This window comes from Medicago sativa, chromosome 5 (assembly GCF_051527215.1).
Source record: "Medicago sativa cultivar Bolivia chromosome 5, Bolivia_mono, whole genome shotgun sequence".
NCBI lineage: Eukaryota > Viridiplantae > Streptophyta > Magnoliopsida > Fabales > Fabaceae > Medicago > Medicago sativa.
Genome location: NC_140753.1, coordinates 29,377,801 through 29,401,404, shown reverse-complemented (window position 1 = coordinate 29,401,404; position 23,604 = coordinate 29,377,801). Strand labels below are relative to the sequence as shown.

At 36.8% G+C, this 23,604-nt stretch overlaps 1 protein-coding gene across 1 annotated transcript; it reads right to left on the bottom strand.

Moving 5' to 3' along the window:
* Positions 1-633: 633 nt before the first annotated feature.
* Positions 634-11,462, bottom strand: LOC146921614 (uncharacterized). Its single transcript, XM_085714969.1, has 10 exons — positions 11,403-11,462; positions 10,199-10,266; positions 9,932-10,087; positions 9,436-9,551; positions 7,785-7,876; positions 6,901-7,004; positions 6,578-6,757; positions 1,610-1,719; positions 1,230-1,324; positions 634-833 (listed from the first exon to the last, which is right to left on the bottom strand). The coding sequence occupies exons 1-9, from the start codon at positions 11,440-11,442 to the stop codon at positions 1,249-1,251; spliced, it is 942 nt and encodes a 313-aa protein (XP_085571095.1). The 5' UTR covers positions 11,443-11,462; the 3' UTR covers positions 634-833; positions 1,230-1,248.
* Between the last annotated feature and the right edge of the window lie 12,142 nt (positions 11,463-23,604).

Sequence of the window (23,604 nt, the reverse complement as noted above, 5' to 3'; positions counted from 1 at the left end):
GCACCTAGCAATCCTTGTTCTTGGTTCCTACATTGTGTCAAGTTAGTGTCAAGCTTTATTGAAAAATATTTTTAAGCCATAGGATGTAATGAATGATATCTATGTAATGAACCAATTGTAATGAATCAAGATATTTTTATGTTTTCAAATTTGTTTTCTGTCACTTTAGTCCCTAGACCCACATCATTCATCCTTATCAGCCCATAAGAATTGACACCTCAGCTGTTAACGACCATTTCTAACATCAAGGACAAGACTTTCAACAAAGGTACACATCTAAGGACTATTTTGTATTTTACTCTGAGTCAGCGACCATTGTAACAACAAAGTACAAAGCTCGGAACCAAAGTGATTGTTTCCCCTTAAAAAATAGTTGGGAGTGGAGAAAGTTCCGCCATAAAAAAATGGAACATTGAAAGTCATAATTTTCTTTAAATTTTATTGACACGACTCCCATGCTGACTTAAAGAAGGCCTAACTTGGTCGTTTTCACCCACTAGATTTCTATTAATATATTTGCCAAAAAAAAAAAGATTTCTATTAATATATATATCAAATATAGAAGAAAGAAAAAATCTGATTATAAAAAAAACCACGAACCAATATTTAAAGCAATTCAAGTTTTATATTCACTTTAAAGAAATTAGAAAACATCGACAAGTTTAACAAACTTGTAAATTGCGAAACATACAAAAATAAAGGAAAGTAGCATAAATTAAAGTTAAAGATGGTGCAAAATAGTTTGAAAATATCATGAAATAGTTTCAGGTTCAAGAGCTTTTGCCAAACTAATAATTCTCCATTGTTGTATAATTTCCTTCATATTTTGTGACCTAAAATATACACCACAAAAAATATTGTCAAACAAGAGTTGTTGCAAGTCTATAAGATATTTTTTTCATGTCGATCAATAAATCATAAACTTAGAAGTTATGCTAATTGTATTTACATATATTTTTTCTGAAAAAGTTGTAATTACAAATATTTTTAAAATTGATTTAGATATTTAACCGATGAGACCTCAGAATTATGGTTCAATTGATTAAAATTAACCTTTTGAATCAGAGAGAAACTGCAATCAAACTACTCAAGTAGTCGAACCATATAGAATATTGATTGATAACTCAACTGATTCAACTTATGATTCGATTTAGTTCATTTAATAGTAGCATTTACTTCATAAAGACATATCATAGACAAGAAAAAAACTGAAGGATCTTTCTACTTACCAGAAGATGCAGATGCAATTCAATTATTCTTTGATGAAGTTGATCCTTCTCCAATGTCAGCCTTTTTCTTACCAGTTTTCTTCTTTGAACCATTCCTTTAATTGTAGGTAGTACATAGAAGGAAATCAAGATCAACTATATTGTTAGTACTCTAATGGATAGATGAGAATATACCATAAGTAAACCTAGAAATTCATCTATTTTCTGGTCAATATTACTACTAAAAAAGGTCGAATTACCCAAAAAAAGTGCAGACAAAAAATAAATCTTCAATTCAATTCAACATAAAAACAACAAAATTAGAGACTAACTCATTCGTCTTTGATTTTTATCAACAATTCAACTTTTTATAGCGTATTTTGTTAATAAATTATAAATACCTTGCATTTGGTGTTCGTTTAGCTGTCAAAAAGTCCTCACTCTTTGCCATAGCATACAAAGCCTCAATTTGGGTCAAATATTCTATCTTACCATCAACTTTGTACTCAACCTACAACCAAATAATAGTCAATTAAGTATATAGCTAGTTGTATCTATATGTGAAGAGTATAATCAACATTTTAATTAGATTTATAAACTATGTATATAAGTTTTAGCAAATAGAGATTTATCAATATCAAAGAGAAATTTTCAGAGTAATTAGTATAGTAAAAATATTAGTATATTCAATACTCTATGGAGAAAAAACAAGTGTAAAGGAATACACGCATTAACTTGTCGTGCACTAAATTGACAATTCATCTATGTCATTATAAGTCTCTAAAAAAACTACGTATAATTATCATTGTCATATTTAAAATATTTTTTATCTCAAATTATTTATCTTTTTGGAATATCAAGAAAAAATGATCTGGACCACTCACACGGTTACATGTGTTCAATTTTACGCCGCCTCAAGGCTTCACACTCAAAGGAGCACGCCTCCAAGTCGGGATCACGCTACATGTGTCCACTCCCGCTCCTAATCAAACGCCGCATAACCCGGAGACGATTATGCCACGTCCGATCCTATATAAGGGTGAAATTGCTTCACCCTCAAGGTACACAACACTTTTCACAACTCTCCTAAGACTTTTCTCTCAGTTCCATTACTGACTTGATCGTCGAAGTGTTAACGTGTCTGCAGGCACCTTTTGTTCCACCGCTGAAGACGCTTTGTCCCTGCACAGGAAGCATTTACCTATCATCAGAGCTTTCTCTGCAACCGTAGCAACTCAACTATTCTCACAGGAGGGGGAGCGGGCATCATCCATAAGAGCACGGAAGGATTGACGGTCGAGTTATCCCTCTGGTTTAGAGTCTCGTCAACCAACTATCAGGTAGAGTACGATGTTGTAATAGCAGGACTCGGTCTGGCCCAAGACCTGGGTGCCAGAGAAGTTAAAGTGAAAAATGGATTCTCAGTTGGTTATCTCCCAAGCGAGGGGCGACACTCAAGTGAAGGACGCCCTCCTCCAGAAATACCTGGCCACGGTAAAGAAAAGGGTCTACAGCTTTGACTCTTGGAAATATCGCACATCCCAAGAGAACAAAACACAAGGGAGACCGTACTATCGAAACTAGCAAGCACGAGGGCAAGCGGGATAAACCACTCCTTCGTACAGGAAACCTTAGCGAAGCCCAGTTACGAAATGAGCGCAATGGTGGGCACAATCAAACCCATTCCGCGTAAGTAGATGATGCCGATCAAGGAATACATTGAAGAAGGGAAACTCTCGGACGATCCGACGGAAGCAAAAACGATAAAGCAAAGAGCTTGTAAGCACACAATCATAGAAGGACGGCTCTTCAAGAGAGGATTTTCCACCCCGCTCTTGAAGTGCCTTGACTCGGGAAAAGCAGCATACGAGTTAGAGGAAGTTCATGAAGGCGTCGTTGGCCAACACTTGGGAGGGCGAGCCTTGGCCAGAAAGTTACTAAGAGCATGATACTATTAGCCCACGATGAAAAATGATGCTATGGAATACCTAAAAAGATATGACAAGTGCTAGAGATAAGGGGTTGTGTTCAACGCACCATCATTCAAACTTGGCACCCTCACCACGGCTTGGCCTTTCGCCAAGTGCGGCATTGACCTCCTAGGACCATTCCATAAGGGAGTTGGTCAGGTGAAATTCCTAATCGTGGTAGTAGATTACTTCACCAAATGGATCGAAGTAGAGCCACTGGCCAAGATAACGACAGCAAACGCAATCAAGTTCTTCCAAAAGAATATCTTATCCATATTTGGCGTCCCACAAGAGGTGATTACCGATAATGGGACACAATTTGCAGGCAAAAGAATGAGAGAACTCATGAAAGAATTGAACAGCAAGCAACACTTCACTTCGGTAGAACACCCTCATATGAATGGACAGGTGGAGTCCTCCAATAAGGTCATACTAAGAGGTTTGAAGAGAATATTAGAGGAGGCAAAGGGAAGCTGGCCCGAGGAGCTTCCACACGTCTTATAGGCGTACCACTCCACTCCGCATTCAACCACTAGGGAAACACCTTTTCGCCTCACCTTCGGGACGGAGGTAATGATCCCTATTGAAGTAAAAGAATTGAGTTGGAGGACGGCACACCCACTCGACCATAACGCCAATGTCGAAGCCACTCTAGAAGAATCAAGGACCTTTTCCGCCCTAATTGAGGCTGCCATCAAACAGGCCACGACCACCCGATAAAACATGAGAGTAAGACCCAGAGACTAAGACCCAGGAGACCTTGTCCTCCATCGGGCAGACGTGGGCAACAAGAACGCCCTAGAAGGGAAGCTGGCGGCCAATTGGGAAGGACCGTACAGAGTCACCGCTAGCACAGGGACCGGCGCCTACATCATCGAATCACTGGGTGGCCTCCCAATCCCAAGAACATGGAATGCAGACAAACTCAAACGCTACTATTGCTGAATGTCAGTAGTCTTAATGCATCATCTAAATACACCTTATTCTTGTTAATATGAGTCATTGTGAATCTATGTTATCAACGCTAACAAACGGGCGTCTTTCCCAAAAGGAAACATGTTAGTTGCAAGTTTTCTCTCTATTTTATGATTGCCAGGACTCAAAGCCGCATACGAGGGTAGCACCCTCCGGAGGGAGGGCACAAAGGTATCTACTCTCATGTAGAACAAAAAGGCCTTGCACCCATCGCGTGACCCGCCTCAGGGGCTAGCTACCCCAAAGGTAGAGTGTCTCGCCCCTAAATTCGCTAAAGGTGGGAACTAAGTCTTGGCCGGACGTGTTCCCTTGGGCGACCAATTAAACACAAATAAAAGAAGGTTCCGCCGCATGAAACAAAATGCATCAATGCGAACCAAAAGAGTCGTCTGCCGCATGAAATAAAATGCATCAGTGCAAACCAAAGGGAACCAGGCACCGCATGAAACAAAATGCATCAACGCGATAAGGCACCAGGAAATCACACTTGCCGCTGCATGAAACAAAATGCATTGGAGTGAACTACACGAGCTGGGCGACGCAAGAAATCACACTTCCCAACGTATCATGGAACAAAATGCATACACTCCAAAACGTGGCATGAAATAAAATGCGCGAACAATCCAAAACTTGGCATGAAATAAAATGCGCGGATACAAATGGAAAGGAAAAGCTCGGGCGGCATAGCAACAATGATAACGAAGGAAAGAAAAAGGCTTTTAGGCTTCTTTTCATTCAAACTTTCAAGTCAATTACAAGAGGAGCCGCAGCAGCGGAAACTACATCAAAAAGAAAAGGAAAACAGAATTCTTACCCTAAACAATCACTAAGAGGTTGCTGAAGAAATGAACAATGCTCGGTTGCTAATATTAAAGTCAAACCAGAACCTGACGGCATACTCACACCCAGGAGAAGACTCAAATCAATGCTTTGACGAGGTTGGCGAAGGGAAAGCCTAGTTCCATCAAAGATTTAGACCTCTTCTCCATTTCCACAAATCATCACGAAAAACACATGATATTTCCCTCTATGACCCACACAAAAAAGGATCATCACTTTCTCAGAATCAAAACAACAACGGAGAAAAACACTCAGAAGTGGAAACGAAAAGATGATAAAATGGGGAAAGAAGAAAAGCCCTTCTCAACAAACAATGCCTAAAAGGAAGAAAGGGCTTTGGATAAAACCAAAGGGAATATTCTCTTTAAATAGCCCCAAAACCATCCACATCAACAAATGAGATTGAGCAACAACAAAGAGCCATGATCAGACGGTTGGCAATGGTCTTTGGAAAATGTAACGCGGTCAAAGCTACACGCTCATATATCATTTTTCCAGGAGCGCGTACAACACCCGAACAAAACACATGGAAAGAAGAATTGAACGACCATCACATCGCCAACGCTCCATCTGAAGCATTTAAGTGGCAATTACTCCCACTAACTCATAGTCGGGCGCCTCCTACTCACGAGCGGAATCAAAGCTTACCAACAAACACTTCAAGGCCCGTCCGGAATAGCTCATCAACGGACGCCACACTCTTTGCGGGCGGGCTTCAGTTCCTGACACAACGCATTGACGTCTGCCAAACTAAGTCATCAACGAGTGTCTTTGATCGAGCGCCTCCTTCTCTGCTAAAGTCATTGAGTCATAAAGACATCAACGACTTGGGAGGCAACTATTCTAGACCACTTACAAGGCTACAGGTGTGCAATATTACGCCGCCTCAAGGCTTCACACTCAAAGGAGCACGCCAACTCGCCTGCGTCGTGCCACACTGGAGCACGCCTCCCTTCCGGGATCAAGCTACATGTGCCCACTCCCGCTCCTAATCACACGCCGTATAACCCAGAGAAGGTTATGCCTCGAGCGTGCCTATATAAGGGTGAACTTGCTTCACCATCAAGGTACACAACACTTTTCACAACTTTCCTAAGACTTTTCTCTCAATTTCATTACTGACTTGATCGTTGGAGTGTTAATGTGCCTGCAGGTACCTTTCGTTCCACCGCATAAGACGCTTCATCGCCGCACCGGAAGCAGTTACCGATCATCGAAGCATTCTCTACAACCGTTGCAACTCAACCATTCTCACCGGACAGATCAAAAAATATTCATTAGTTTTTTTTTCCAATAATATCCTCATATTAATAAATAGTCTATTTTTATTTTGATAAAATAATAAATAGACCTTTTTATTTGTATGGATAAACGAAATGAGAATAATCATTGCAAACTCACATAAGCAAGGAGAGGAATCGGGGTTTGAACCCCGATGATGACGTCCAAGCTAGAAATTTTGGCATTGTTGCCAGTTGAGCTAGGATTTGTGGACATAATTAAATTAAAGAAAACAAACATTGTAAAAGCGAGAATTATAATGAGACTAACTGAGTAAGTTGCATAAACTAAAGAAAACCATACTCTAAGCTTATTATTCATTTCAGGATTATAGCCTTGAATTGTTCCCAAGCATCTAACTCCATTATGTTCTTTGCAGATAAAGAGACCGACAAACTGATAAGGCTCATAAGGTTCAGTTTTAGTCGCATTTTCTTTCTTTGAGTACCACGGTTTGCCCTCTATTTGCCCTTCTGTTTTTGTCTGCAAATATATAACAAATTTCATCAAAAGAAAAATGTATTACTTTTTGTGTTAAACCAAATATTAAAATTAAAATGTTTAACTATCATCATTTAACATATATTATAGTGATTAATTTCAACAAAAATGACTAAAGTACATACACATGTTTGAACAGAATTTGATTTTACTTTATTCATGTCCTCCTTTGGTGGAGTTACTTCGGTTTGTTCAATGTCCATGCCGACTCTACTTGAATAAGCATCAGCTTCAACAACAAAAAAAATGAAACCACTTTAGAAATTAGTAGAATCAAATTTACATGGTTTAACTGTAGAGTTTAATGGAGATACGATGTTGGCATAAATAGTTTTAAACTGACATTCAATAAGAACTGATCTTATAGACACATAAACCTTATTGTGATATCAGTTTAAAAGTAACTACAATTGATTTGATTCATATTGAACATCATTATAAAAATAATTTACACAGATATCACATCTTTCATTTTCTGAAATACATGTATGTGTATATATCATGACATACATACACACACATTCATACATATGTGCATGTATACATATATACATTAACTATACACCTATAAAAGCTTGGCATCTTTGATATTATGATCTCTAAGCTAAATGATGTACAATTTCAAGAAAATAACAATCCCATGTATGTCAAGATCATAACTTAAGTAACTTTTGATAATTTGAAGAAGAAAAAAACATATAGTGTAGCAATTAGTCAAGTACTATATGAAGACTTCAAGGGCATTAAGAAAAGGAAAACATATTTCCATACCAAAAGATTTTACGAAGTATTCATAAAAAATAAAATAAAAAACTAGTTCAACTTTTTTTATATCTATCGAAATGTGTCTTTATGGACAAAAACACATTATTTTTCTATTCATATGTGTATTTTTGGAATCATGTATGATTTATTAGAAATGTGTAAAGTCTCATTAAGGCAATTGCATCAAATTCATTGTTCTATAAAATATTGAGTCGGTTCATAATCAACCAAAATTTCTTCTTACATGAAAAATTTCCCCTCCTTTTTGAAGTGGATGTCTCTCCAGCTACAGCAACCTTTTTCATTTGAATTTCAGCAGCCATAGATGTAGTATTGCTGCATTTATATACATTTAATCACATAATAGTATAGATAAAAGATAAAAAGGGAAAAATTATTAATAGTATAATAGATAAATGGGTAAAATATGCTTTTCGTCCCTGCAATTATAGGTCATTTGATTTTTCATCCCTGAGCTTACTAATCCTCCCATTTTACCCCTGTAAAAATTAATCATTTGAAATTTGGTCCTAATCACGTTTTTTTGCTGAGGTGGAGAGTCATTAGCAAAAGTCACACTAAAAAGACCATGTTGCCCTCATTGACTTCAACTTTGTGTGAAAAGACAACAATGTCCCTTTCTTCTTCCTTCTCCCCCATCTCCAAAAACCACTTTGGAATGGCTTTCCCACCACCGTCAAACTCGAATCCATCGACGAACTCGAATCCACCAAATTCTGAATGAAATTGAAGTTGCTGTCATGGAAGCTTGTGTTTGTTGCTGTGACATCGATGATAATGATGTCATGGATGTTGAAGATGTGCAAGAATATCTTCCCAATTTATTAATTTATTAATCAGCACCTTTCTTGTTCTGTCAATCGTGTCGCTGTATTCAACTGTTGATCGTTCAAATGATTATTTCGACATTTTCGGATTGTAAGTTAATTGGATTTTTTTTTCTGGGTGTTGAAATTGTGAACAAAGTTTTGATTTTTATTGGTTGATGAATAATGGGTTTGTTGTAATTTGTTGATTTGAAGCTCATAATGTTTTACTCGTAGGAAATTCATGTTTTGTTTATATTTAATCCTAGGTTATTAATTCATGGATGTTGAAGATGTTCATGGGAGAAGAGGAGTTGTAGATCAAACAAGGGGTTAAAAGGAAGATTGCAAGAACACTGAAGAAGCATTCGTGTGGTTGAAAGGCTAAACAACACGTTTTGAATCAAACATGAGGTTTACTGAAGTTTGATCCAGATCCAGATCCGACTCCCTTTGCCGCGGTGGTGTCTCCGTTCGGGATGCGAGTTTCGATTTTTGGTTTTGGTTTTCCATGGTGGCGTTGCAATCATGATTCTGGGAGATGAGAAGGAACAAGAATAATTCTTGAATCATGATTCCATGGTTCTTGTGAAATATGATGAAATTAGCCTTTTGAAAGTTCCATTTTGGTGAAATTGGGTTCTTGTAAAAATGGAGGAAGAAGGAAGAAAGAAGAAGAATAAGAGAAAATATCGAGAAAGAAGAGGGAAGAAGAGAGGGATGAAAGAACTTCAGGGGCAATATTGTCATTTTGCGCATTTCATATTTCATTAAGGGCAAAATTGAAACTTCAGGTTTGAAAAGCTGAGTCAGCGAGGTGGTTTCCCAATCAGCTGGTGCCAAGTATGCGCCACGTAAGTAATCAGATGCCACATATGCTAAAAAAGTTAATTAGGACCAAATTTCAAATGATTAATTTTTACAGGGGCAAAATGGGAGGATTAGTAAGCTCAGGGATGAAAAATCAAATGACCTATAATTGCAGGGACGAAAAGCATATTTTACCCTAGATAAATTGATAGACATTCAACATTAAGATATGTATTTGCTTATATTATTTTATTATACCTTGGTGGCAGTGTTGATACTTGTTGGACCCTCCATATATCTTCCTTGTTTGCCATATTTTTTAAAATTTCATCAAGGGTCAAATACTCCATTCGGTTATCATTCTTGTACAAAACCTAAATATCCAAATAACTAATGTTAACATACAAGTGAATTAATAATGAGTTTAAACTAAAATCAACAATCTGTCGAAATTTTGAAAGAACAATTTTCTTAGCATCATTCATAGTAGCCAGTATAATAGAAAGAATTAAACATACATGTCAATTTTCTAAAGTCGATAATTTTAATAAAATTACTATTATGATTGATTGTCCATGTAAAAAATCCTTTCACTACTACTGCAATTTATATGAACTCTATCCCAATAAGAATGAGAAAATTGATTATGTTAACATATATGTGAATAATATATAAATTAACTTAAAGGAGAATGTATAATAATTAGTTCATTTGTCACAATTAATCAATTATATATAGATGAAGGAATCCATACTTCAAACAGATTTGCTGAGGGCATGTAGTTAATAACAGTCCCAAGAACTTTAACCCCTTTGAATTCCTTGTAGATGTCACAACCTATTATTTTTTTAAGTTCTGGCACACTCTTATCTTTTTTAGGGTTGTCACTTGGTTGAACTCTGTTTGCATCCTGTTCACAAATGTGAATAAAAATATAAAATATTGAATAAGCGAACTTATAGTGTTTAGTTTTCAGCAAAAGCATGCAAGCACATTAAATTTGTGTATAGTTTATCCTAACCTCTTTTTCTCCACAAGTTTCGACAGTAATCTTGTTGACAACTCCAGCTAAAGATGAACCAACTTCAACTACAAATGATTTTTTTATAGAAATTAGTAAAGTGAAGTTTACGAAGTATAAATACATGTGTATATGTAATAGACAACATGGATATTACAAACAAGAGATACATATAATCATTGAGTGCACACTTATGATGTACCAACAATAACGTTAATAAATGTACTTTGAAGGAGATAATAGTTTCTTGTTATCAATGAAGTGATTTTGTTCTTGTAGTAAAAGAATGCTCATTCTAGTTCAAACAACCACACACATGCACGAGCGCGCGCGCACACACACACATATGCATACATACATACATATAATCATTAAAAAAAAACTAATGATCTTTTGTTATCTGTCTTTAGATCATTGTATTGGAAAAATTATTTCTATTGAAATGAAGTGATTTTATACTATTAATATAATTCAATTTATGTTTTGAAAATCAAACCTGAGATCAAATCATTAAAACCTCATTGGTCATGGTTAAGTTGTTCAACCAAGATTGAACTAAATTAAAAAAAATGTAGAAAAGTAAAAGAGAATTCAACAACAACAATAATAAAAATGTATAAACAGATAAAGCCGGTTGGACCACAAAAAAGATAATATATATTAGTGCATTTTGTGCTCAACAATGACTTGAATATGATTAACTTTAATATATTGAAAATCACAACAAACTCTTATTCACATGGTCAACCTAAGATTAAGACCAAACAAAACATTGGTAATTTATACATAGTTAAGTACTTGTGAGATTGCATGAGTTGTACACTCCTAGGCCTTCCATTACCTTGGAACGACTCTTCCTTTCAACAAACTAACTTGAATTTCAGTTCAATAAAAATTATTAGTTTTTTAATAATCTATATCTGTCTCCCTTTTGACCTCTCTATCTCTCTTTGACTCACACGCAGGCGCGCGCGATCACACACACACACACACACACACACATTTTTTTTTTCACTTTCTGTTTGAAATTATCCAATTTTCTTTTTTAATTTTGACTAATTGTAATGATATGCAAATTTCTTATACTGTACAAATATTCACAATTTAATCGAAAACAAGAGAAAGAATGTAATTCATAATTTGCCTCTTCAAAAAAAAGAACGTAATTCATAAATTAAAATTAAACAGATCACGAATAATTTACCTCCGTTAACAAAGTATTTATCATTATCTTTGCCATCCATTTTGATATGAAGATCTTCAAAATCCTAAACCAATTCAATCCAAGAATCACAAAAATCAAATTTGATTACTTTGATAGTTAGAAGATCAAAAACCTATTGAAACATACAATCTAGAAAAATTAAACACGAAAATGATTAATCTATCAAAAACATACACCCTTTCACACCCTCAAGTATTGAGAAAGAAAATTTACTACCACAAAGTAAATCTCTGAGCAGAAATATTTGTAACTTGATTAACAATAATTTATATAAGTGTGGTTGACTTCATTAGATACATTATCTCTCTAAAACGATCCTCAAATGAAATTTGAATTTCATAAACATTTTACCCCAATAATATATTTTGATATGTAGATTTATTGGAAAAATATATAAATATAAATTCATTAACTTTATATTAAAAGAAAATAAAATAATAGTACTTATGGAAATGAATAATTTTTTTATTTATTTTGTTTTTCCAGTCAAATAATTAATAATTAATTACCATATATAGTGTTATTTTATTTGGTTAAATATAACTTTTTTTTGTTGAATTAAGAGTGTAATAACATCAAAATGGTTGTAAGACGTCCCAATCAGGTTGGCACCCCTTAAAACCTCTAATCCAATGACAAACACTGGTATATATTCAAAACTGGGGAAAAGAATAAATTTTCTAAATCTATATGACTTCCCGATATATATATATATATATATATATATATATATATATATATATATCACTTCTTTATTTGTTTTTCATGAAGATGACTGTTAGAGCCAAAATTAATAGGTTCCTATTAAGTTACCTTGCAATGAGTTTAGTTTGTAATCTAATAAGGACACATTTGATAATCGAGATATGATAGTAAAAGATAGGATAAACTACATGAATATAGATATGATAAAATATAGATAAGATAAAATATTTTCCCATTTTGTGTTTTATTTGAATAAGATAGTAAAAAATATAACATTATAGTTTCATATAATGCATTTGTGATAAAATAATATATATATATATATATATATATATATATATATATAACTAATATAGTTATTGTCATCAAATGTAACATATAGCTGGTGGTCGAGTAAAGCAACTGTTGCGGTGTTAGAACATATCCTTCACCAATGCAGGGGCGTATACCTACAAAGTCGTAAGTCTACAATGCTCCTGTGAAAGAGGTTCAAGAATCTTTGACAAAATTTCTTTGACTAAGAGCGTGTACCTATTTTTCGGTATGTCATTCCTTATTTTTAGGCCTAGAGCATGTATATGCCAATTTTAGCATTTAGGCACAATGACAAGAAGATATTTGGATCAAGGAAAGGGCTCAAGGGTGCTCTAAGTGTATGATTCTATGTGACACGACTCTTAACTAGTGTATGTAGATTGAAGTACCATGTTAATGCCTTTTTTGGGCCTCAATGGAAATAGTAAACTCTAGGTCCAAAGATTTGGGCCTTGGCCCAGACCGTAATAGTAGCTCCCTAAGTCATTGGCTCATTGCTTGAGACAAGTACTTTGGAATATTTAAATGTGAGTGCCCTGTATGTAGATAGCCATATTGTTAAGATACGGTGGTGATTCTTTGATCCAAGTGATATTTGTCTTTGGGTATTCTGGTCGTAGCGTCTAAGTTAACGCATGAGGTGACCCTTCATTTCAGTAATACATTGAATTTTGCGCATAATGATTGTGATTTTTGGTTCATGTTCTTTGAGTTGTCTTCTGTAACAACCCGATTTTTCGTTAGATTTATTTTATTATTTATTTATGTGTGTTATATGTGCTCTTATGTGATTATTTGCGTCTGTGTGTATTTTTGGTCGGGAATTGTAGAATTCGTGTTAGAAGGGTATTTTAGTCATTTTGGACTTAGGGGTATTTTGGTCATTTTGAGAGTAAGGGTAATTTTGTAATTTTGTTGAGGATTTTTTTTAGTGCTTAGTGAGAGTGGTTATTTAACTAAGTGCTAGGGAGTTGTAATGAATTGTTTATTACCGGTAAGTGACCGTTAGTATTACATTTTACCGTTAAGTGGGTAGTAACATTTTAGTTAGAATAGAAATGGGTTAGGCCCATTAAGATGTTGTGAGTTAAGCCCAATTACGTGAACCTATATAAACTCTTGTTAGTAGAGAAATATGGTTTTTCACCAACATTTGCAATTGAGAAGAGATAGAGATAGAGATAGAGAGAAGACAAGGGTTTCAAGAGGAGAGCTAGAGAGAGAGAGAGAGAGAGAGAGAGAGAGAGAGAGAGAGAGAGAGAGAGAGAGAGAGCTAAAGGGAGGTCAAGCTTCAAGGATTGGAGCTAGGATTGGAGTTAAAGTGAAGCCCTAGTTGATTTTGTGAAGTATTAAGGTAAGGGGGTTAGTCTTTAATCATAATCTAGTAGTCTAACTTCTACCCTAATTCTTAGCATAATTGTGGTTAAGTGCTTAATTTGATTTTGGTTGTAGAATTTCGTGCTTAATTTTGTTGACATGATTATGTACATGAATTGAATGATAATTGTGTTGTTGTTGTTGTTGAATTTGTATGTCAAAATGGGTTTATATGTATATGACATGTTCTTGGGTGAAATTGATGATGAATGATGTTGTGGTTGTTAGAATGATGATGAATTCATGTTCAAATGTTGTTGTTGTTTTAACATGTGTTGTTGATGAATTGATGCATTGGGTATCATTGAAATGGTGAATTGGTGATGAATTTGTTGTTGTTGTTGAAAGTTGAGAATGTTTGGTGAATTGGTGAACTATTGATGAATTGATGTTGTAATCTCAAAACTTGTTGATGTTTAAGTGTTTTATAGTGTATATGATTTGTAAACACGTTTTGGGTTAAGTTTTAGGGTTTGGGTGAATCAAAATGGGGATTTTGGATGAAAATGGGTTGGAACCCGTAACTGATTTTTGACAGTCTGAAGGAGGACGCTTAAGCGTGCTCACCACGCTTAAGCGAGCAGCAAGTGTGCTGCCAGCGTGCAAACACTGAGCTACGGTGTTTAGGATGCTTAAGCGTGCGACGGACGCTCAAGCGTGCTACCTCCTGTACAGCCAAATTTGATTCTTCGTTTTGTGCACTTGGGGACCAATCCAGGCTTTCTAAAATGTTTCTTTTAACTTGTTTAACCTCTGTTTATACACTTAAACCTACTGGAACTTCATTTGAATCAAATTGGACTTGGATTTGTGAAATTCTCTAACTTTTGAAAAATGGTCCAAGAACGCCGATTTTCCGGAAACTCGTTTTTCTTTGGGAATTGAAGTAGGATTAAGGTTGTATAATGTTTATATGATTTATAAAAATGGATGTGATTGGTTTCATCAAATCTTGACATGTTTTGCTTTGAAAATGGGATTCTTTAGTGAAAATAACAAAGTGAGACGAACTTTGTGATTTTCATGATTTCGTCGTTTTTAGCCTGTGAAACGCCAAGGTATCCCGTACTGCACTCATATGTGGCCTAGAGGTATACTTAGTTGAGGCATTGAATCTTGTTTACTTGGTTTGGTTCAATAACTTCAATTATTTTGAAAATGAGATATCGATAGACGAACTTTGTTGAAAACGGTTCCTTTGAACCAACTACCTTGTAAATCTTTTGTTAATGACCTTATATGATTAATTGAGGATATACGAATGATTGTTGAAGGTTGAATATGATGTTTATCATAATGTTGTATTATTCCAGTTTGCTTGGTTTATGAGAAGTATGTGGGATTGTTGTGAGATATTGTGTAGTTGATGATGATTTATGTGATGATGACTCATATGTGAATTGTGATTTGTTGAATGTGTGTGGACATGAATACTTGATAATGCAATTGCTGTTGAGATAGTCAATGTAATTGGAGGTGTACTTTTACATTGTCGTTGGTGGTTATTGTGCATTATCGGTTCGTTGTTGTATGTCCATGCATCATATCATATTGAGTCATATGTTGAAATGTAAAAGGAGGTGTACTTTTACATAGTTGTTGTAAGAGGGGGTGTACTCTTACATGTAAGAGGGGGTGTACTCTTACATAGATGTGCGGTTGGAATCTAATGGCTGTTGTTACGGTACCACATGCATGTATGAGTCGAGTAGGCACATTGCATATTGAAATGAAATCTTGATGTGATATGTGATACTTGTTTGTTGGTGATAAGTGGATGCTTGCTTGTAATATTTGGATTGGTCGAATGGATGTATATTTGGAAGTTAATTGTTTATGCAACTATTTGAGAATTAATTTAACTTCTTCATATCCTATTATTATTTATTGATTATGATTAATGTAATGCTTACCCCCAGTGGTTTTTGCCGCCTACCTGTCTGTATGGATGGGTAGACGCTGTACAGGAGTAGTTGCTTTGGTGAGTGCTTGGATAGCGGGAGCTTTATCCGCTATCATTTTGGAGTTTAGTTTAGGGCTCTGATTAGGTCGAGTCGGTGTACCTTTACTTTTGTTGGATTTTATTTATGTTGAGATGTACTCATTGTTGAGACTTTGGAGGATTTTATGTTGATGTATTGTTGCCCATGGCATATTTATGATGAAGATTTTGTATATGAATTTTATCCGCTGTGACTGTTGAGATATTTTCTCTAGATATGCATGTTGAGTTTTTGGTTTTTGTGAGACGTAGCGTCTAATTCTTGAATATTTGCTATATTCGCATGTTTTATTGCTTAAATAGAATTAGGGCATTACAAGTTGGTATCAGAGCCGTGGTCAGTCATGTCCGGACTAGTATCCGTTGAATTTTCCTGTTAGTATGCGAATGGTAATGAGTTACCTTCGATACTTGTTTGTTGTGCTGTTGTTCTTATCTGTTGGTTAGTTTTGTGTAGAAGTGAGATGGTTGGTGGTAGAGATGATGGAGCGATTGCAGAAGCTTTGACTACAATGGCATAAGTGTTGGCTCAGGCTAATGAGCAGGCGGCGGTTGGTCATCGTGATCCTAGAGAGGCTGAGGAGCGGAGGCTTGATCGTTTCTTGAGAAAAAGTCCGCCGACGTTCAAGGGTAGGTATGACCCGGATGGAGCTCAGACATGGATGCAGGCCATGGAGAGGATCTTTCGTGCTATGGTGACTAGTGAGGATCAGAAGGTCAGATTGGCTACTCACATGCTTGCTGAGGAGGCTGAGTATTAGTGGACCAATGCTAAAGGAAGGCTTGAGGATGGTGGAGGAGCTGTGACTTGGGCTAGGTTCAAGACTGAGTTTTTGGGGAATTACTTTCCTGGGGATTTGAGGACCAAGAAGGAAGTGGAATTCTTGAACTTGAAGCAAGAGAATCGTTCAGTGGCTGAGTATGCTGCAAAGTTTGAGGAGCTTTCGAGGTTTTGTCTGTATATCAAAGCGGAGGATGCGATGGTTTCCAAGTGTGTGAAGTTTGAGAGCGGTTTGAGGCCCGATATCTACCAGTATATGTGTAGTCAGGAGATCTGAGATTTTGACACTTTGGTGCATAAGTGTCGTATGTTTGATGATGCCGGAAGGGCTAGGGCTAATCATTACATGGCTCAGCATGATAAGAAAGGGAAGAGTCATGGATTTGGGAAACCGTACAACAAGGACAAGGGAAAGAAGAAAGAAGGTGGTGGAGGCTCTAAGTCTAATGTTGTTGAGGTCAGGTGCTTCAAGTGTGGCACATTGGGTCATTTTGCTAATGATTGCAAGAAGGGTGATAGTTGCTACAAGTGTGGAAAAGCGGGTCACAAGGCTTATGAGTGTACATATGTGGAGAAGGAGATCACTTGCTACAATTGTGGTGAAAAGGGGCATATCAGCACTAAGTGTATCAAGCCGAAGAAGGCGACGGGGAAGGTGTTTTCATTGAATGCGGAAGAGGTGGAGCATCCGGATAATCTCATCCGAGGTATGTGTTTTATCAATAGTACTCCTTTGATTGCAATTATTGATACTGGTGCAACTCATTCTTTTATCGCGGTTAGTTGTGTTGAGCGTTTGGGTTTGGTTGTGACTCCGTTGTCTCAAGGGATGGTTATCGACACCCCAGCTAGTGGTTCGGTAACTACTTCCTTAGTGTGTGCTAAGTGTCCTGTTAGTTTTGGCAATGTTGATTTTGAGTTGGATCTTATGTGTCTTCCGTTGAAGCATATGGACGTGATTTTTGGTATGGATTGGATGTTGACTTTTGGTGTTAACATTAATTGTTTGACCAAGAGTATAACGTTTTCTAAGCCAGTAGCTGAGGAAGGTGGAAAGTTCTTGACCGCGGAGCAAGTCAAGAAGTCTTTGGACGGTGAAGCTAGTGTGTTCATGATGTTTGCTTCCTTGAAGGAGAGTAGTGAGAAAGGAGTTGGTGATTTGCCGGTAGTGCAAGAGTTTCCAGAAGTTTTTCCGGACGACATTACCAAGTTACCGCCGGAGAGGGAAGTTAAGTTTGCAATTGATTTGGTACCTGGAACGAGTCCTATTTCGATTGTGCCGTATCAGATGTCTGCATCAGAGTTGGGTGAGTTGAAGAAGCAGTTAGAAGAGTTGCTTGATAAGCAGTTTATCAGGCCGAGTGTTTCTCCGTGGGGTGCTCCTGTGTTGTTGGTTAAGAAGAAGGATGGAAGCATGAAGTTGTGTGTGGATTATCGGCAATTGAATAAAGTGACAATTAAGAATCGGTATCCGCTTCCGAGGATTGATGATTTGATGGATCAGTTGGTTGGTGCGGAAGTGTTCAGCAAGATTGATTTGAGATCAGGATATCATCAGATTAGAGTAAAGGCAGAAGATATATCCAAAACTGCGTTTCGAACGAGGTATGGACATTATGAGTATTCTGTGATGCCATTTGGAGTATCTAATGCGCCAGGTGTTTTCATGGAATATATGAATAGAATATTTCATCCTTTTCTGGACCGTTTTGTGGTGGTGTTTATAGATGATATTTTGGTGTATTCGAAGTCAGAGGAAGAGCAGGCAGAGCATTTGAGGATTGTGTTGGGAGTCTTGAAGGAGAAGAAGTTGTTTGCTAAGTTGTCGAAGTGTGAGTTCTGGTTGCAGGAAGTGAGTTTCCTTAGTCATGTGATTTCTAAGGGTGGTATTGTCGTGGATCCGTCGAAAGTTGATGCAGTGTTGCAGTGGGAATCACCTAAGTCTGTTTTTGAAGTTAGAAGCTTTCTTGGTTTGGCAGGTTACTATCGGAGGTTCATTGAGGGATTCTCTAAGTTGGCGTTGCCATTGACGCAGTTGACTCGAAAAGGGCAAGCTTATGTTTGGGATGCTAAGTGTGAGAAGAGTTTCCAAGAGTTGAAGAAGAGGTTGACTTCAGCTCCAGTGTTGATTTTGCCAAACCCGAGGGAATCGTTTGTTGTGTATTGTGATGCTTCTAAGATGGGTCTTGGTGGTGTGCTTATGCAGAATCGTCAGGTGGTGGCTTATACTTCGAGACAGTTGAAAGTGCATGAGAAGAATTATCTGACTCACGATTTGGAATTAGCGGCCGTGGTGTATGTGTTGAAGATTTGGAGGCATTATCTGTATGGTTCTAAGTTTGAAGTGTTCAGTGACCACAAGATTTTGAAGTATTTGTTTGATCAAAAGGAGTTGAATATGAGTCAAAGAAGATGGTTAGAGTATCTTAAGGATTTTGATTTTCAGTTAAGTTATCACCCTGGAAAGGCGAATGTTGTTGTTGATGCTCTGAGTAGGAAGTCGTTGCAAATGTCTGCTTTGATGGCTAAGGAATTGGAGTTGATTGAGCAGTTTCGAGATTTGAGTTTGGTTAGTGAGTTGACACCAGAGGGTGTGAGGTTAGGGATGTTGAAGCTGATGAGTAATATCTTGGAAGAGATTAAGAATGGTCAGAAGGAAGATTTGGAACTTGTAGATTGTGTGGTGTTGGTTAACCAAGGTAAAGGTGGAGACTTCAGATTGGATGAGAACGGTGTCTTGATGTTTCGTGATCGTGTTTGTGTACCAGATGTTCTTGAGCTTAAGAGACGGATTTTGGAAGGTCACAGAAATGGTTTGAGTATTCATCCAGGAGCGACTAAGATGTATCAGGATTTGAAGAGGTTGTTTTGGTGGCCTGGAATGAAGAAGGAGATCGCAGAGTTTGTGTATGCTTGTTTGGTTTGTCAGAAGTCTAAGATTGAACATCAGAGACCGTCGGGTTTGATGCAACCGTTGTTTGTGCCAGAGTGGAAGTGGGATAGTATCTCTATCGATTTTGTCGGAGCGTTGCCGAAGACTGTTAAGGGTTTTGATTTGATTTGGGTGATTAATTGTTGATCGGTTGACGAAGTCGGCACATTTTGTTCCTATCAAGACAGGTATGTATGTGGCTAAGTTGACTGAGATCTACATTGAGCAGATTGTTAGATTGTATGGTATTCCTTCTAGTATTGTGTCGGATCGGGATCCGAGATTTACTTCTAAGTTTTGGGAGAGTTTGCAAGTTCCCTTGGGAACTAAGTTGAGGTTGAGTTCTGCTTATCATCCCCAGACTGATGGTCAGACGGAGAGGACTATTCAGAGTTTGGAAGATTTGTTGAGGGCTTGTGTTTTAGAGCAAGGTGTCAATTGGGTCGAATGTTTACCGTTGATTGAGTTTACTTACAACAACAGTTTTCATTCTAGTATCGGATTGGCACCGTTTGAGGCTTTGTATGGTCGGAGGTGTAGGACTCCATTATGTTGGTATGAAACAGGTGAAAGTGCATTGTTAGGACCGGAAGTTGTGCAAGAGACTACGAAAAAGTTTAAGATGATTCAAGAGAAGATGAGAGCGTCTCAGAGTAGGAAGAAGATTTATCATGATAAGAAGAGAAAGGACATTGAGTTTCAGGTTGGTGATCATGTGTTTTTGAGAGTGAATCATGTAACCGGTGTTGGACGTGCTTTGAAGTGTCGGAAGTTGACTCCTCGTTTTGTTGGACCGTTTGAGATTATCGAGAAGGTTGGGGTTGTAGCGTATCGGATTGCGTTACCACCATCTTTGTCGAATCTTCATGATGTGTTTCATGTGTCTCAGTTGCGGAAGTATGTGTATGATGCGTCTCATGTGATTCAAGTGGATGATTTGGAAGTAAGAGATAATTTGACCGTTGAGACTTGGCCAGTTAGGATTGAGGATCGTGAAGTGAAGCGTTTGCGTGGCAAGGAAATCGTTTTGGTTAAAGTGATTTGGGTTGGACCAACTGGTGAGAGTTCCACTTGGGAATCGGAGAATAGGATGAAGGTTTCGTATCCGGAGTTGTTTCCTTCAGGTAATTTTCGAGGGCGAAAATTCTTTTTAGTGGGGGAGAGTTGTAACAGCCCGATTTTTCGTTAGATTTATTTTATTATTTATTTATGTGTGTTTTTTTTTTTTTTGACAAGTTATTTATGTGTGTTATATGTGCTCTTATGTGATTATTTGCCTCTGTGTGTATTTTTGGTCGGGAATTGTAGAATTTGTGTTAGAAGGATATTTTAGTCATTTTGGACTTAGGGGTATTTTGGTCATTTTGAGAGTAAGGGTAATTTTGTAATTTTGTTGAGGATTATTTTTAGTGCTTAGTGAGAGTGGTTATTTTACTAAGTGCTAGGGAGTTGTAGTGAATTGTTTTATTACCGGTAAGTGACTGTTAGTATTACATTTTACCGTTAAGTGAGTAGTAACATTTTGGTTAGAATAGAAATGGGTTAGGCCCATTCAGATGTTGTGAGTTAAGCCCAATTAGGTGAACCTATATAAACTCTTGTTAGTAGAGAAATAGGGTTTTTCACCAACATTTGCAATTGAGAAGAGATAGAGATAGAGATAGAGAGAAGACAAGGGTTTCAAGAGGAGAGCTAGAGAGAGAGAGCTAGAGGGAGGTCAAGCTTCAAGGTTTAGAGCTAGGATTGGAGTTAAAGTGAAGCCCTAGTTGATTTTGTGAAGAATTAATGTAAGGGGGTTAGTCTTTAATCATAATCTAGTAGCCTAACTTCTACCCTAATTCTCAGCATAATTGTGGTTAAGTGCTTAATTTGATTTTGGTTGTAGAATTTCGTGCTGAATTTTGTTGACATGATTATGTACATGAATTGAATGATAATTGTGTTGTTGTTGTTGAATTTGTACGTCAAAATGGGTTTATATGTATATGACATGTTCCTGGGTGAAATTGATGATGAATGATGTTGTGGTTGTTAGAATGATGATGAATTCATGTTCAAATGTTGTTGTTGTTGTTTTAACATGTGTTGTTGATGAATTGATGCATTGGGTGTCATTGAAATGGTGAATTGGTGATGAATTTGTTGTTGTTGTTGAAAGTTGAGAATGTTTGGTGAATTTGTGAATTATTGATGAATTGATGTTGTAATCTCAAAACTTGTTGATGTTTAAGTGTTTTATAGTGTATATGATCTGTAAACACGTTTTGGGTTAAGTTTTGGGGTTTGGGTGAATCAAAATGGGGATTTTGGATGAAAATGGGTTGGAACCCGTAACTGATTTTTGATAGTCTGAAGGAGGACGCTTAAGCATGCTCACCACGCTTAAGCGAGCAGCAAGCGTGCTGCCAGCTTGCTGAAAGCTTGCAAACACTGAGCTACGGTGTTTAGGACGCTTAAGCGTGCGGCGGACGCTCAAGCGTGCTAACTCCTGTGCAGCCAAATTTGATTCTACGTTTCGTGCACTTGGGGACCAATCCGGGCTTTCAAAAATGTTTCTTTTGACTTGTTTAACTTCTGTTTATACACTTAAACCTACTGGAACTTCATTTGAATCAAATTGGACTTGGATTTGTGAAATTCTCTAACTTTTGAAAAATGGTCCAAGAACGCCGATTTTCCGGAAACTCAGTTTTCTTTGGGAATTGAAGTAGGATTAAGGTTGTATAATGTTTATATGATTTCTAAAAATGGTTGTGATTGGTTTCATCAAGTCTTGACATGTTTTGCTTTGAAAATGGGATTCTTTTGTAAAAATAACAAAGTGAGACGAACTTTGTGATTTTCATGATTTCGTCGTTTTTAGCCGGTGAAACACCAAGGTATCCCCTACTGCACACATATGTGGCCTAGAGGTATACTTAGTTTAGGCATTGAATCTTGTTTACTTGGTTTGGTTCAATAACTTCAATTATTTTGAAAATGAGATATCGATAGACGAACTTTGTTGAAAACGGTTTCTTTGAACCAACTACCTTGTAAATCTTTTGTGAATGACCTTATATGATTAATTGAGGATATACGAATGATTGTTGAAGGTTGAATATGATGTTTATCATAAATGTTGTATTATTCCACTTTGCTTGGTTTATGAGAAGTATGTGGGATTGTTGTGAGATATTGTGTAGTTGATGATGATTTATGTGATGATGACTCATATGTGAATTGTGATTTGTTGAATGTGTGTGGACATGAATACTTGATAATGCAATTGTTGTTGATATAGTCAATGTAATTGGAGGTGTACTTTTACATTGTCGTTGGTGGTTGTTGTGCATTATCGGTTCGTTGTTGTATGTCCATGCATCATATCATATTGAGTCATATGTTGAAATGTAAAAGGAGGTGTACTTTTACATAGTTGTTGTAAGAGGAGGTGTACTCTTACATGTAAGAGGGGGTGTACTCTTACATAGATGTGCGGTTGGCATCTAATGACTGTTGTTACGGTACCACGTGCATGTATGTATCGAGTAGGCACATTGCATTTTGAAATGAAATCTTGATGTGATATGTGATACTTGTTTGTTGGTGATAAGTGGATGCTTGTTTGTAATATTTGGATTGGTCGAATAGATGTATATTTGGAAGTTAATTGTTTATGCAACTATTTGAGAATTAATTTAACTTCTTCATATCCTATTATTATTTATTGATTATGATTAATGTAATGCTTACCCCCAGTGGTTTTTGCCGCCTACCTGTCTGTATGGATGGGTAGACGCTGTGCAGGAGTAGTTGCTTTGGTGAGTGCTTGGATAGCGGGAGCTTTATCCGCTATCATTTTGGAGTTTAGTTTAGGGCTCTGATTAGGTCGAGTCGGTGTCCCTTTACTTTTGTTGGATTTTATTTATGTTGAGATGTACTCATTGTTGAGACTTTGGAGGATTTTATGTTGATGTATTGTTGCCCATGGCATATTTATGTTGAAGATTTTGTATATGAATTTTATCAGTTGTACGACTGTTGAGATATTTTCTCTAGATATGCATGTTGAGTTTTTGGTTTATGT